Consider the following 15,031-nt stretch of genomic DNA (forward strand, 5'->3'; position numbering starts at 1 on the left):
TGTATCAGACTACGTTGAAATGGGTGGCACCCGATTGACCACGTCGCCAATTGGCCAATTCAAAATAGGACTCTCTGATTGGTTAATCGTTGCTGGTTACCCTAGGCACAGGTCGATATAATTGGCTGTGGTTAATCGCAACGTGATCAAACGGGACGCTCCCCATTGAAATTTGACCAATCAGGGCGTATCACTTTCAGGACCGATTTTTCCAACTTCTTGGTAAGTTTTACTCGACAGGTAGCATATTTTCGACTCTTTTCAGATAAGTTCTAAAAAAGAGACGAAGATAGACTATCTATCGGGTAAAATTTACCAAGAAATTGGAACAACCGGCCCTCAATGAGTAGTTTGAAACGGGCCTAAGGTAACCAGCAATAATTGACCAATCAGAGAAGCCTAATAAAGATCTCTTCATTCTGATTGGTAGATTAAATGCTACTTTTATCCCAGATGGGATTTCTGAATGCGCCTCATAATCTTCGAGATTTTTTTTTCTGACCGCGATTTTGAAAATTCGCGGAATTACCATGTAAGATATTACATTTATTTTCGTGCGACGATAAAAAAAAGGGATAGAACATCTCACCGATTATTAAACTGCTGCGGAATGGACGGCAAAGTCTTTTCAAGGTATTTTTGTTTTGTCAGAAATCCCTTTCAGATCCTATGTATGCTGTATCACAGTAATGTTGTTCAGTGTCAAAAATGCGGAGAAGAGAAATGATTATCGTAGAACTTTATGTTGACTGATATATATTTATGTTTAATTAGTTGAGTTTCTCCCTTATTCATTATGCTATCTTTTTAGTACATTTATTATTTACAGAAATTATTGCATTAAGTTTGCATACCAACCGAAACGTCGTACACCACTCACATCATACATGCAACGTTTATCCTTACAATACGTTTATCCTGATAACACTGTATTTAATAAACAAATTCTAACTAAGGTATGTATTTGATAATATAAGATTAGATTATATTTAATTTATATTTGCGTATAATTATTCTAATATATTAATAAATCTGACTTTTTATACTGATGTATTAATTGTGATATTGTATTAAGGATTATATAATTGTTTGAGATTTGCTTATGAAATACATAATTGTTATTTTTCAGATCTATTTTGTACCGGTGCTACATATATCATCTATATATAAACATCAAAGTTCCATAAAACCGACAACTTTTGGAAAAGCAGAATTGAATAAAAATTCTCCCAATCAATCATCTAAGATGAAACAAGAGAAAAAAAATTTTTTCTATTTGATATTTCTTATTGTTAATATATTAGCAATAATTATCATTTGCAGTATAATTATAAGAGTAATTTTAGATGTAATGGACAAAAATACTATGCAACCTATAAGCAATCATACTTCAGTAATATTTAAACTTGTTAAGAATATTAAAGCTGCAGATTATAATCACGAATCAGATATATGGAATAACATTTCGTCCTCTATAAACAAAATAATATCAAGAGCAACTAGGAAACCTTTGATCATTCTGTTATTTTCAAATGAAACAACTACAATGGATTCTCTGGCTGTAGCATTAGCATATGCAAGCAGTAATGCTTTAAACACTAACAGTTCTCTGTGCTTGAATCCAGAAAATTTTAGAGATGATACTGGTGAAATCATTGATATATGAAAGAAAATTTTCCAATGAAAAAGGTTGTGGTGAGTATGACATATGTATATTTTTCATGTAAATTTCACATATGCTATCTAGCTTGAACAAATAAATATTTGTTTCAGATAATTTGTGATATTTTGAATATTAATACAAAAGCAATAATGGCATTATACAATTTGTGTAATAGAATAAATCCCCCACCTGAAAAGGCTATTTACATTCTTACTGTGCAGAGTGATAATTATCAGTTATTAGAAAAGCTTGCTTATGTCCAGAAACAAATTTATTACAAGCTGTTCAAAAGCATTGATTGGGACATTTTAACATGCCATTTATAACATGCATTACAAATGGGATAATTATACCAGTACAACCTGAAGCCACAATTAAGATATTATTAATCTATCCGAATTCTTAAGAAAGGATGCAAACTGTTTTTCAAGTATTTAGATAGATTATATAATTGAATAATAGCTTTAAATAGAATAGATATTATAAAATAAGTTGATATATATGAAAACACTGATATAAGTATTTTTCATGTTAAATGTACTGAGATATCTACTTTCAAGACTTCAGAACTATCATTGTGAGCATCATTTATGTTAGATTATGTCAAAAAAACTGAGGAGTTATAAATTAAATATTTTCCTTGCATTATAAATAACTTTTCTGATGATAGAATACATATATAGTTTATACAGCTTTACAACAACATCTCTATTTACATAATTACAGAAATCATTCATATTTCTTTATTCTGATTTATTTTGTTCAAGAATTAGTCATTTTTGATTTTTCATCTCTTATAATATAATTTGAAAGTATATACATTACAATATAAATACAATTTTTCAAAATTAATTTTTTTTGCATCTTAATATCATTTACTTAATATTATTTACTGATTATGACAATCCGGATCAAATTGATTTTTAATTTAAAGTAGATGTAATATAAAATTTATATTTAATTTACAATTCTAGAAAGAACTTATTTTTGAATATTTGTTTTGAACTAAAATACATAATGTTAAATATATTATAAAATTCGATTTTTGCATATTAGTTTGTCAATCAATAATACAATGATTAAATAATATTGATTATCTTTCACTTCATCAGTTTATGAGATGCTTCAAAAATCATAATAAATTAATGTTGTACAATTTTATATATAGAAGAAAGATGTTACATATACAAGAACTTGATTTAAAACATCTTGTATAAATTGATTGATGCTAAACACAATATATTACTGAAAAAAAATATATAACATTTTAAAATTATATTAATAATTTAATCCTTGAATAATCTTTTCATTATATTATTAATAATTTGAAAAACGTTGATATCATTGATATTTTAATGATACCTTTTTATTCTCGCGCATGCGCATTAAATTTTATTATGTTACTGACAGTTGCCTGACTGTGTCATTTTGCGATTATACTTCATGCTTTGAATTTCAATCCGTCAAACCGACTCTCGTAACGAACTTTAGAGCGGTGGTTTTATGTTTAACGAACATCAGGGCGCGAAAGGGTAAATATTCTCTTTGTAATAATATTCGCGTAATGATACTTTCTCTTTGATCAGTCTTGAGTAGTTTAAGAATTTGCATTAATTCGCGATTGTTTTTTTGCCGGTGATAAAATTTCTAACCGGAGAGAACTTTGAAACTTGAAGTTCGACAATGACTCTTGTATAACCAACTAACATGGTCATGGATGAGTGAGTGATAAAAAAGAAATACACGAAGCACTAACTTCTGCATCTCATGTTGATTGTGTCTTTACGTTATCATCATAAGAAAATATTTTTGTTTTATTACAACATAATAATTGATCTTTATAAAGCACTTCTTTTGCTTATTGAAACATAGGTACTATCATGTCAATGTTAAATAAAGTTATTGATTCTCTTAGATTGTGACATTTCATTGTTTGCACACTTTTTATCGGCTTATTGCTTAAAAACTGTGATATATATTTATATTTTATTGAATACTTTTTATGATACAAACATTAATACTTTAATCTTTATATATGTGGCAGTTTTTATGTAATAAAAATAAATTTTCAGTTATAATGTCAAAGACGCACAGTCCAACACATTTTAATGGAGAAATAGAAAGCATTTACTATCCAGAGTTTAATGCAAATATTGATAAGCAGATGCGAGTCCCCAAAAGCATTCGAGTAAACGGGGATTATACAGATGAAGATAGTGCTGCTACAAATAGATCAACGTGGAATCAAATGTCAAATACTACGGAGAAACTTGAAATGCATGTGCCAGAAAGGATTCTTGTTGTTGGTGAGATTCTTTCTTAAGTGGTTGTATTGTACATTTTTGTATTATAAGATTAATTTATATAATATTGATTTCATTTCTTTGCTTTTGTTATAATCTAAAATTTATTATTGCAGGACAAGAACAGCATGTTGGTACCAAGGCACCACCACCTGAAATTGTTTTAGAAAATACTATAATGCGTGAGCCTGCTATAGTCAGAGTACAGGTAATGTATCAAAAAAATTGCAAAATGATGGCATTTGTTAAATACTTATTTTCAACAGACTCCTCCAAGAATTTTGACTCTGGACAATCATTACTTCCCAGCGGTGGATGAAGAGGAGGTTCTATCACATGTTGATGAAATTGTAAATCCAGTGAATGAGATAAGACCCAGGACATACAATACGGAAACACAGATAGTGAAGCATGTCAGGTATAAAGACTTTACTTTAGAGAGATTTTGCTAAATATTTTAATTCTTATTCTTTGTATGTTTACTGTGTAGAGAACAAACTCCCTCTTACAATGCTCTCGATGTTTCTTTGCAACCCAGTGAAGAAGTTCAACACTTACGTCGTCAAGTAGGTAAATTGAATCGCAGAGTAATGGCACTTGAATTAGACATGCTGCATCGTCAGCAGAGAGACAGGATCTTGTATATTGCAACTATAGCATACTTCATTTTGAAAACCTTCTCTTGGTTAACCAGAAATTGAATTATTGATTGAAAAAAAGAAAGGAAAGAAAAAAATTTCGGAAACATTTACTTTGCTAGAAGAGGCAATGTTTTTTTAATCAGAATCTTGGATTATTCTTGTTGTAAAAAAGTATAACCAAAGATTTTTTATCACAGCCTTATAAATCGTCAAAATAGAGGTGAATGACGTATATAATACAAGATAGGTGTGCTAGAATTTCTAAAGCAGATAGACAGACGATATATGAAACGCATTGAAAATATGACGATCGCTTGTCTTTGCTGTATTAAAAATAAGTCTGGATTTAAAAGGATGCGTATGTATTGTATTGGGTTTGACATATATATATATATATATATGTGTGTTATTGTTAATGTATATACAACAATTTGTGCAGAACTGTAATAAAATGAACTAATTTTCATACAATGTAAACGTAGGAAATGTAGCGCGAATATTGATCGAAGTGCGCATCACAATATAACTTAATTTCCTTTCTCAGTATTAATGAAAAAAAAAGAAGTGTTTACGGAATAATTTATTTCTGTCGCGTGCGATATCATCGACGATTATCTATGCTTATCTGAACATCTTATCTGAATTTAATGATTTACTTCAACGATACATAGTTGCGTTTTCTCTGTGGCCATAGCACTTAGGATTGTAATCTTGTCTAACATATATTGCGAGTAATAAAACTAATAAAGTTATATTATTACAGACGTATTTTACAATGTTAGGAATATATGTGTATAAAAGTAATTGGAGTGTTGTGCATATATATTATATGAATGATTATTCTTAATAGGAAAACTCTTTGTGATATAAAATTCTCTTCAAATCTTATTAGTTTTCTTATTTAGATCATATACTGTAGATAATTGCTTTGGTAGTTGTAATAAAAGCATTCATCTCTCGCAAAAGCTAATTTTTATATTTACATCCTCGACAAGGAGAATTTACACAAAGAATTGTTTTCCAATCGGTATTTGCATGCGGATTTCCCAAGGAATGAATCCAATATTAATAAAGTATTTAATATAAGGATGTGTATAGAGTTTAATCCAAAGGCTCGGATCGAGTATCCGGTTGGCCGCGTATCAGACTCATTAAAGCTTGAAATTTGACCAATCAGGACAAAGAAATTAATTTCCTTTCATTCCGATTGGTCAAATTCCAATTTCTAACTGTCAATGCGTAGCTCGAGTCGTTCGATACGAGCTTAAGGTATCGTAAATCCACTTTTTACCTACACTTTTCTAGCTAGCGTTTGACGCGAAACGGATCGCTCGTACGTCGAAAGGATAAAGATAAGAGGCCGGAAGGGCGATTGTAAAGCGAACGGGGAAGCTTTCTCCCGGAATCGCGGCGTCCTCCGAGATTCCAAGGGAGAAGAGATAGTGACATTCGCGGAAACGACTCGGGTTGGCGCGCCTGCGAGCGAATGCGGGAGGTCAGTGCACGTCACCGTAGTTATTTGCTTCGAGCCGTGGAATCCGAGTTCGCGAGCCGTTATCGCGACGGTCCGCGACAGCGTCTCTCTCGCAGCGGGTCGCGTTAACAGGCCGTAATCGTTCCCGGACGACTCCGCGCGAGCGGGCCGAGGACATTTGGTGCGCGATCTCGGACTCCTCTCCAGGTCTGTGCTCGGGCGGCCACGTCGGGGGCGCGCGCGCGCGCGCGGAGGAACAGCGGGAACAATCGCGTGGAATAGAGCGGAATCGCGAGAAGCGGGTCGGAGAAGCGAGGGACACCCGTGTTTCGGCCGCGAGTGTTGGCATAACTTGGCGGGCCGCCGCCAAACAAGAGGAAGACGAGGGTGGAGGTGGCGACCGTGCGACCGATCGCTGGACGTAACCGCGCGATCCGCTGTCCCAGCAGCCGGTGGTGCTCGACGGAGCTCCCGACCGCCTATTATATTGTCCTGTAACGCAACCTAGTTGTGCCGCTCTCTCTGCCTCTCTCTATCTATCTGTCTCTCTCTCTTGTCACTCGTCCTCTCTCGACACGGGCGCCGCCGCCGCCGTCGTTGTTGTTCGACGCCGCCCCCGCTGACGACGACGACGACGACGACGACACAGCCGCGCGAATCGCAGGTTATGTCAAGCGGATTGGCAGGCGCTGTCTCAAACCAGGTCAGTGTGTTGTGTTGACGCGACGCGACGCGACCTGTCTCCGCGATAGACACCGACACGTACTTCCTTGTCTTTCCTCTCGTGCCTGCCCTCCCGCCCCCGTACTACACGTACTGTCACATCTACGTCGTGGGTCGGCCCTTCTCTAAATTTTGTATGTTTTTTCATGCAACGGCATGCAGCGGATGAAAGGACAAACCGGCAACCCAGGTGAGTCCAGCTTCCTCGGACGACTCGACTTTTCCTCGCTGTTACTTGGCTCGCGTCTAAGCTTCTCCTGGAAGGAGCGGAATGCGTGCTTGAATGAGAGGCGAAAAGTAAATTTCTCTTGTCGAGGGATGAATAATTGTACATTAGTTGTTTGGAGAAATGTCATTGTGCGTACATTGATTGAAAGCTCTGATTAATAAGACTTGCATCTTTATAGTCAAGAAATTGATGATCATGTTGCGTGTGAAACGTGTCTTGTATAAAAATGATGCAAATAACGATTTTTTATTAATGCTTTTTTATTAATGATATTTTATTAATGACCTCCACAGAAATAGAACTGACAAGTGGTTTCCATTAATTAGAAAACTTTCTCACGCAGTTATCAAGTTACATATTCGACACTCTTGGCTCTTGCTTAATTTGCTGCTTGAATGAAGATAACGATAGGCTGTAAATTTACCGATTCTTTTATTATGATATTTTGGTATGCCAATTTATGCTTATTTCAAAACTGCTGACGCAGTATTAATTAAAGATTTCAGTTGAACGATATCTTGGCTGTTTTCTTTTACTTTGTGCACAGAGAAAAATGTATTCAAGTAAATATTATTTATTTTAAGTATATCATAAGTTTGTATATCCGCAAATATATTATAAGTTCACCGCAAACATTCAATTTAATTGAATATATTCTGAATTTTAGTAAGTGCAGTAGCTTTAGTGAAGAATATTAAATTAAAACAAAAATTTGGTTTGCTTACTACATGAGTTGGCGTAAGTTTGATTTTTCTTTGAAGAGAAAATAATTTCTTCTTTTGAGTACCTGATAATGACATTTTCTAACACTTGTAATGAGTATATTTTAAGACCATTATCAAGAATATATTCTTTGTTGAAGAAAATTTACTTAAAAAAAGAAAAATAATTAGAAAAATAAATCGCTTTTCTTGCTAGTAGAATGATATTTTTCTCTGTGTGTGCACGTGATCGCGATACGTATCTCCGAATAGTACGAATATAAACGCATTTCTATTTCGGCCGCAGTGAGCAATGGTCCTAAGGAACACCAGCAGCAACAACAGACGGAGCATGCCGCTGGCGAGGACACCGGCTTCGATTCGTGGCGAGGTGGCAACAATGCTCAGCATCACTCGAGTTACCCGATCGGTACCGGCGATCCGTACAGCCCGTACTACCCCGGCACTTCGTTCCCCTACCAGACCTTCGGTGCCGGCGATGGTACGTGGTCGAACGGCACCGACCCGGTCGCCTTTCTCTCGGGTTACGGTGGTCAAATAAGCCACGATGCTTACGGCACGATAGACGGCATGTTCTCGGCGTCAGCGGCCGGCGGTGGTTTCAGCGCGTTCGGTCAGCCCCCGTTCAACTACTTCCACGGCAATGGCGACTTTAGCGCGTGGGGCACGCCGAGGAGGACCAAGTACGAGGATTACTATCAACCACCGCGCGGCAACGAGAGCTATGCTAATCCTGCGGCGAGCGGCACCGGCGAGATCAAGAGCATCGAGCAGGGCGTGCAAGGTCTGTCGATCGGCGGCGGGGGCGGCGAGCTGCCGCGACAGGATCAGCAGCATCCCCAGCAACAGAGTACGGCGCAGCAGATCAAGCCTGAGCCGAAGGAACCTAGGAAGATCACGTGGGCGAGCGTGGCGAGTCAACCAGCCAAGCCGGTACCGCCCCTCTCGTCCACGCAGGGGATGAAGAAGAAAGCAGGCATGCCACCACCGCCGATTGTGCCGGGCAAACATAACATGGACATCGGGACGTGGGGCGAGGGCAAGTCTTCCGCGCCGCCGCCGCCTACGGCGCCCCCGCCACCGCAGGTGCAGCCACCGATCCCGCCGCCGCCGCCGCCCGTCCAGAGGCAGCAGCGACCGCAGCAGCAACAGCAGCAGCCGCCTCAGCCTTGCTGGAACAGGCAACCATCCACAGCGACAGCGACCCCACCGCTCCCGCAAACGCAGATTCACATGCCGGCGCAATCGCAGCAACAGCAACAGCAGCAACATCAACAGCAGCATCACCACCACCATCACCATCATCATCAGCAACAGCAGCAGCATCAGCAGTCGCAACAGCATCAACAGCATCAGCAGCAACAGCAGCAGCAGCAGCAGCAGCAACAACTTTCCCAGGCCAATCCATCGCATCCGGTTCTCGACGAACTGAAAGTGAAGAATGATTATAATCCCATAGAGTTCGATCAGACCGCGCCTGGTGCCAGGTTCTTCGTGATCAAGTCTTACTCGGAGGACGACATACATCGATCCATTAAATATGAGATCTGGTGCAGCACGGAACACGGTAATAAACGGCTGGATCAGGCTTATCGAGAAGCGAATCGTGAAGGCGCGCCCCTTTATCTGTTCTTTTCCGTCAACGGGTCTGGTCACTTTTGCGGCATGGCACAGATGGTCTCTCCCGTCGACTATCAGTGCAACAGTAGTGTCTGGTCGCAAGACAAGTGGAAGGGACAGTTTCGCGTCCGTTGGATATACGTGAAGGATGTTCCTAACGTGCAACTGCGACACATTAAGCTCGAGAACAATGAGAACAAGCCGGTGACCAATTCGCGGGACGCGCAGGAAGTCCCGCACGCGAAGGGCGTCACGGTGCTGCGTATCCTGCACTCCTATCGTCACTCTACAAGCATTTTCGATGATTTCGGGCATTATGAGCGTCGACAGGCCGAGGAGGATCAGCGCAAGGTTCCGAGCAATCCCGTACAACATCATCATTCTTCCTCCAATCATAGAAACAGAGGGCACGCCTCAGACATGTCCAGAGATCATCATCAGCATGGTCATCAGTCTCACCTGCATCAGCGAAAGGTAGACCGTTTCATTCAATTTCGTTGAAGTTTCATTCAATACGTACTATTATCACGATAACGAGATCTTTGAATAAAATTGTGATGATTGCTGTCGGTGAGAGTCTAATAGAATTTTATTGTTTCGTTGTAGGAGCGCGGCCGTAGTGGCAGAGGAGGTTCGCGTCAGTAGCGCTGGGTATCGCGGAAACGTATTAGCGTTACTAACAAGAGTAATCGACGTAAAAGGAGCACGCTGCGACTAATTATCTACATTCTACTTATCTTTGCTTTCCCGGATCCATGATAGGCTTCGTCTGATTTCCCGTGACCGAACAACAACACTCGTCGTCGTCGTCGTTGTCGTCGTCGTTGTCGTTGTCGCCGTCGTCGACATCTTCGGCCGCGTTGTTCTTTCGTTGATTAATCCGGTAATGAGATAACATTAGCGTCGCGTCGGCATCATCGTAAAATAATATGTAACCGCAATTATTATGACAATGCGAGAGAAAAGCAGGAGGAGGAGGAAAATAATACACTATTTCGAAGGATATTTGGCTAAACTCACTGACGATCGTAATTGCGTATAGTGTGGTGTTGCGTGCTATTCATCGAAAGGTGTTTTTAAACGTACAAATGCAATGGAACAGAAGACGGGGGGGAGAGAGGGGAGGAAACGAGACGCGCGGTCTATAGAAGAAAAAGAAAAAAAAAGATAAAAAATAAAAAACTGTAATATGTGGACTAATCCTTGTAAAATGCTTACACTTTTGTTGAAAATGGAAAAAATCTATACAAGAACTACTATATTATATAAACAAGTGTCATTTGGATTGGTTATATCGTTTTAAACACCAATGAACATTTAATCTGGTGCCTGCAGCTATGAAGATTGGATGAATTCCCCCTTAATTGTTATAAAGGTGCAGGGGGAGGGGGGGAGCTTGTTATTACAACGTTCTCAGTTGTATTTATAACAATCTTGCTTGACAAAATGAATTATACAGAAATTATTGGCGTTTATTTTAGCGCGTATTCTCTATATCTGTATATTGCGAGTATATCATCAATTATTATATTATTCACACATGAACTATACAGAGAAAAAAATGAGTTGAGATGATAATATAACAAGAAGTGAAATAATATTGCAATTAATCTATACTGTAATGTACACGATGATGACGATCATTATTATTATTATTATTATTATTGTACCATTTGATGACATTTCATGAGATATTCTTATTGTTAAACGCATCTCTGTTCTCTGCTTTTTTTACGATACATGATATATCCTTTGATGAGACAACGATAACGTTATACAGAGCGATACTGAATAATATAGAACTTCTCGCGTATGAGTTTTTTAATCGATATAAAGGGAATGGAAAATCTCTCTTTTATAATTTTTATACATCTCCATCTTTCTCACGTTTTTTTTTGTATTTTAATCTCTTGAAGTTTATCAGATTTTGAACATTTAATTGATTAAAATCTATGAAACTGAACAATAAAAAACAAATTTTTATCAATCTTTATTCTTGAAGGTTGTTTAAAGTTGACAATTATAACTTTTAATAATTTGAAAGTCGCCGGGAATTCGATTGCTTTCATTTAAGAAGTATCATATGGAATAATCGATTTCTAATTCATTTCAAGGACTTTCCAACTATAAAGTTCATCGATATTATTCAAATTGCTCTGCATATAAGGTCATACTATAGAGACGAAGAAAAACCGCTGAAAAATTTGTTGACGGACACTGCAGGTCAAATCAATTAGGAAATTCGCATTAAACATCATTTCCATATTATTTGATTTGAAACAAGACATTATCGTTTTTCATGGCTAGCTATATTAGCTTCTTCGTCCATGCATTTACTCGCGTCATTATCATCAATCTTTTCATTCGTATCTGCAACGAGTTTGCATTCATCCTCCCTCTCCTGTATCTTTCTAGCTTCGACGTCCACATCGTTCTGCAGCATGCCTTGCTGTAGAAAGTAGTTACGCAGATTCTCCCGAACCTCCTGGCAAAATTTGTCGCGATTCGCCTCTACATAGCGATATACAAACAAATCGGCGCCGGTGATGACGAAGCGATGATTCAATATGTTGATACGCGCACCCACAAAAAAATCCTCAGGCGTATAATACTCCGGATCGTCTCTTTTCGTATTACACGGTTTCGGGATCAGCCTGAAGGATAGAAAGCAACCCTCATTCCGGCCAGAATTGCGCTTCTCCCTCTCGACGATTTGAATGGCACCGTCGCTCAATCTGTATTCCAGCACAAAGTCGCGGTCTTCGTCTTCCGGATGCACCGCATCCATCCGCATAGAATAGCGCAGTTTCTTCGGAAAATTGATCAGTTGACGAATGACATTTTTGCTAATCGGTCTCGACACGAAGGACGGACTGCTGACATACGTATCTTCAGGACTGTCGAATTTTATATACGGCGATTCGCATTTGACTGGCATTAATTTCTCGTCTTTCACGGGAACCGGAATCGCATCCGCTTGTGGAGTGCCCAGCACGTCCGAGTAGTATTTTCGTGTAAAATCGTCGCAGTCATGTAGCAGGAAGCTTCGGCCGTACAAGAGGATCGTCTCGCCTATCTGAGAATGATATAATTTTAATTTCATTTTATAATGACCAGATATGATTTTAATTTCATTTTATAATGATCAGTGATATGATTTTAATTTTATTTCGCTCCGAAGAAGAAATATTGTTCTCTGAAAAAATATTCACATGTTCTATCGTACAGCATGTAGAAGTTTAAGATATAATTAAAATTTTTTAATATTAGTGCAGTTTACATATGTAGGATATTCCAAAATTAAATTTTAGTATATTTATGTTTTGAATAAAAGTAAGAAAAAAATGTTATGTAAACATAGATATAAAGATGCTTGATTATCATGTTATATTGAAAAAAAGATTATTTAATTTTGCATTTCAAGAAATAGTCTTTCTCAACACTTATTCATCTTAATATGATATTTTGAAATTGTATTGATAATACTGATATTTCGAAACTGACTACAAATTCGCTCATTGAAAGATTGATCATCTTATATTGTAGCATTTTGTATATCTTATGTAAGCGAGATATTATTTTGAACTTTAGAAATGAAAGGAAAGCGCTCATATGCTCTTTAATTTCAAGATCGTGTTTTACGTTTGTATGATATAGAAAGCATTGAAAACGTATACAAAGATATTTTAGCGATAATTTTAATTTCTAACTGTTCTTTGATTTGTATTCAATTAAAGAGCTTGTTATCGCTTGTTATCAAGCTATTCAATTAAAGAGCTTATTATCGCATCAAGCAAAGCAAACAATCAAGTCTCACTCTAAAATCTCGCGGTGTATAATACTCGATGATTTCGGGATCTCCATATTCCATGTAGATACTCGGATGCCAGGAAGGCAAACTTTGCCAATTTTTAGGTACACGCGTTCGCTTGAGCAACATCGCCACGGGGTCCTTGCCGTCGTTGGGCTTGTGAATCTCGCGGATGGCCACAGTATCATCCGTTAAAAAATACAACACCCGATAATGATCGTCGTTCCACGTAGCGTCGAATGACAGCACCATGCCATCGAACTTTAGAAAACGTCGTCTAGGATCGTCGCTCATCATTCGCGTAACAATCCTTTCAATCGTCCCATCCTGCTTGATCTTACGCTGCTCCGCGTAAGGATCCGCGGGCAGACTCTCCTTTTCGCCGACATCGATGCCTTGGCTCGTCAAGAATTCCCTGGTGAACGGGTCGCAGTCGACGATACGATATACCACACCGTAAATACCTGTGAGAAAACGCACACTTTACTTGGAATTCATGTGATATACATTTGACAGAAATTTTCTTATTTTTCTAAGTATAATTTCTGAACAAATAAATGCTTTTTTAATCAAATTCTCTAAGGAATCTTGAGATGCATCTTGAATAGAGAACTGAAAAGCCTCGAAAGGAAATAAAGAATGTAATATTCAATCACCGATAACATACACACGTTGATCCCGACGTTAAAGTCCTTCCAGATGAATGGGTCCCCCTTGGCGTTCTTCGGGATCTTGTCGCGCCTCACTAATTTGCCCTGCTGGAAACCGGCATTGTCCACTACCGGTTCTATCACGCAGAGCGTATCGTCTTCTAGGTAATAAATGATATCCACGTGGCGAATGCGATAGTGCTCGTCCGGGGAGTCAAAGATCCCTTGACGAAAGAAGGCCTTGAATCGGAGACATTTTTGCGCAAACAATGCGTAATGCGGCACGAATTGCCGAAACGCGTACCGAGGCACTCGGCCATAAGTCAGTGATGGATCATATCTATGTAATTAAAGACACAATTAATAATAATGTAATAAAAAGAATGAATTAAAGAAAATATAAATTCATATAATACATATATATATATATTTCTGTAAAGTAGTAATATATATGTATAAAATTGAGAAATAATTCCGATTAATTTTAATTCGAATAATCTTGTACTGTGGAATAAAATTTGTGTGTGGAATAAAATAATATAATTAATATCAATGCGCGCGATATGATCTTAGAACAGGGTTCGCGATTACTTACACAACTGGCTGTGGACATTCGGCATATCGAAGGGATGCTGCGTCTGTCGGTCTCCTACCGAAGCTATAATTGCTGTCGCGTATCACGGGAAAGCCGTTTGAAATGTCGAGCTTGTGCGGCAATTTATAATCCTTGATCTTATGAAATGAGAATGAAAATATATCCCCCTTATTAGCCACTAGAATATCTTTTCAAGATGTATAAAAATTGATTTAACCACACTATAATTTCGATGATATGAAAATAGAACGAGAGAACAAGAGAGAGCTTATTTATTCAGACTTACGCTAACATCTCGAAAGATGTATCCCGGTAAAAGGGGTAGACTTGCCATGTCGATACCAAAGTATTTAGTGATATTAAAAGTGTATAAATCGCCGAAACATATTCGCGATGATCGAGTTGATTCATATATAATCTGACATTTCAGACCTCTTGTTTGAATGTATCTCTATAACAACGCAAGCTACCTCCATCGATTTTTAACCCTCGTATCGCCGCGCAGCTCGACCTCTCCGAGGTATTTATTTTCATTTTTTTTTTTAGGATTATTGAAACGCTTAACTTAAACGGACTCGAAAAAAAGGAATAAACATGATA

General features: G+C 38.0%; 4 protein-coding genes across 8 annotated transcripts; 3 read left to right on the plus strand and 1 right to left on the minus strand.

Annotated features, from left to right (window-relative positions):
• The first annotated feature begins 474 nt into the window (after nt 1–474).
• LOC112639533 lies at nt 475–2,126 on the plus strand. Its single transcript, XM_025413870.1, has 4 exons — nt 475–633; nt 830–956; nt 1,130–1,695; nt 1,774–2,126. The coding sequence occupies exons 1-3, from the start codon at nt 611–613 to the stop codon at nt 1,664–1,666; spliced, it is 687 nt and encodes a 228-aa protein (XP_025269655.1). The 5' UTR covers nt 475–610; the 3' UTR covers nt 1,667–1,695; nt 1,774–2,126.
• Nucleotides 2,127–2,169: 43 nt separating this feature from the next.
• LOC105258471 (transport and Golgi organization protein 11) lies at nt 2,170–5,495 on the plus strand. Of its 3 annotated transcripts, XM_011269735.3 has the most exons (6): nt 2,170–2,240; nt 3,074–3,195; nt 3,736–3,969; nt 4,083–4,174; nt 4,233–4,384; nt 4,457–5,495. In XM_011269735.3, the coding sequence occupies exons 3-6, from the start codon at nt 3,741–3,743 to the stop codon at nt 4,665–4,667; spliced, it is 684 nt and encodes a 227-aa protein (XP_011268037.2). In that variant the 5' UTR covers nt 2,170–2,240; nt 3,074–3,195; nt 3,736–3,740; the 3' UTR covers nt 4,668–5,495. The 3 variants fall into 3 exon arrangements, with proteins under 3 accessions (XP_011268037.2, XP_011268036.2, XP_019885327.2); XM_011269734.3 differs by lacking the exons at nt 2,170–2,240; nt 3,074–3,195 and adding an exon at nt 3,202–3,384; XM_020029768.2 differs by lacking the exons at nt 2,170–2,240; nt 3,074–3,195 and adding an exon at nt 3,381–3,535.
• Nucleotides 5,496–5,915: 420 nt separating this feature from the next.
• LOC105258486 (YTH domain-containing family protein 3) lies at nt 5,916–11,204 on the plus strand. 3 transcript variants are annotated; one of them, XM_025413898.1, is made up of 4 exons: nt 5,916–6,102; nt 6,967–6,994; nt 8,042–9,849; nt 9,982–11,204. In XM_025413898.1, exons 1-4 carry the CDS (start codon nt 6,094–6,096, stop codon nt 10,018–10,020), a joined length of 1,884 nt encoding a protein of 627 aa, XP_025269683.1. In that variant the 5' UTR covers nt 5,916–6,093; the 3' UTR covers nt 10,021–11,204. The 3 variants fall into 3 exon arrangements, with proteins under 3 accessions (XP_025269683.1, XP_019885326.2, XP_025269684.1); XM_020029767.2 differs by lacking the exon at nt 5,916–6,102 and adding an exon at nt 6,109–6,784; XM_025413899.1 differs by lacking the exon at nt 5,916–6,102 and having other exon boundaries at nt 6,967–7,101.
• A 47-nt stretch (nt 11,205–11,251) lies between these two features.
• On the minus strand, nt 11,252–14,959 carry LOC105258473 (EF-hand domain-containing protein 1). The gene is made up of 5 exons (XM_011269737.3): nt 14,718–14,959; nt 14,432–14,568; nt 13,854–14,176; nt 13,193–13,650; nt 11,252–12,451 (listed from the first exon to the last, which is right to left on the minus strand). The coding sequence occupies exons 1-5, from the start codon at nt 14,763–14,765 to the stop codon at nt 11,663–11,665; spliced, it is 1,755 nt and encodes a 584-aa protein (XP_011268039.1). The 5' UTR covers nt 14,766–14,959; the 3' UTR covers nt 11,252–11,662.
• Between the last annotated feature and the right edge of the window lie 72 nt (nt 14,960–15,031).

Source organism: Camponotus floridanus, unplaced genomic scaffold, assembly GCF_003227725.1.
Source record: "Camponotus floridanus strain SB8 unplaced genomic scaffold, Cflo_v7.5 scaffold70, whole genome shotgun sequence".
Lineage (NCBI taxonomy): Eukaryota > Metazoa > Arthropoda > Insecta > Hymenoptera > Formicidae > Camponotus > Camponotus floridanus.

Bases quoted from the DNA above. Each gene is read 5' to 3' on its own strand.
- LOC112639533 (XM_025413870.1), top strand. From the start codon at position 611: ATGGACGGCAAAGTCTTTTCAAG. The intron at 634-829 runs GTATTTTTGTTT...TATTATTTACAG, and splicing joins GACGGCAAAGTCTTTTCAAG to AAATTATTGCATTAAGTTTG. The intron at 957-1,129 runs GTATGTATTTGA...GTTATTTTTCAG, and splicing joins ATAAACAAATTCTAACTAAG to ATCTATTTTGTACCGGTGCT.
- LOC105258486 (XM_020029767.2), top strand. From the start codon at position 6,749: ATGTCAAGCGGATTGGCAGGCGCTGTCTCAAACCAG. The intron at 6,785-6,966 runs GTCAGTGTGTTG...AACGGCATGCAG, and splicing joins CAGGCGCTGTCTCAAACCAG to CGGATGAAAGGACAAACCGG. The intron at 6,995-8,041 runs GTGAGTCCAGCT...TTTCGGCCGCAG, and splicing joins AGGACAAACCGGCAACCCAG to TGAGCAATGGTCCTAAGGAA.
- LOC105258473 (XM_011269737.3), bottom strand. From the start codon at position 14,765: ATGGCAAGTCTACCCCTTTTACCGGGATACATCTTTCGAGATGTTAGC. The intron at 14,569-14,717 runs GTAAGTCTGAAT...TCATTTCATAAG, and splicing joins ACATCTTTCGAGATGTTAGC to ATCAAGGATTATAAATTGCC. The intron at 13,651-13,853 runs GTATGTTATCGG...GTTTTCTCACAG, and splicing joins TAACGTCGGGATCAACGTGT to GTATTTACGGTGTGGTATAT.
- LOC105258471 (XM_011269734.3), top strand. The intron at 3,970-4,082 runs GTGAGATTCTTT...TTATTATTGCAG, and splicing joins AGAAAGGATTCTTGTTGTTG to GACAAGAACAGCATGTTGGT. The intron at 4,175-4,232 runs GTAATGTATCAA...TATTTTCAACAG, and splicing joins CTGCTATAGTCAGAGTACAG to ACTCCTCCAAGAATTTTGAC.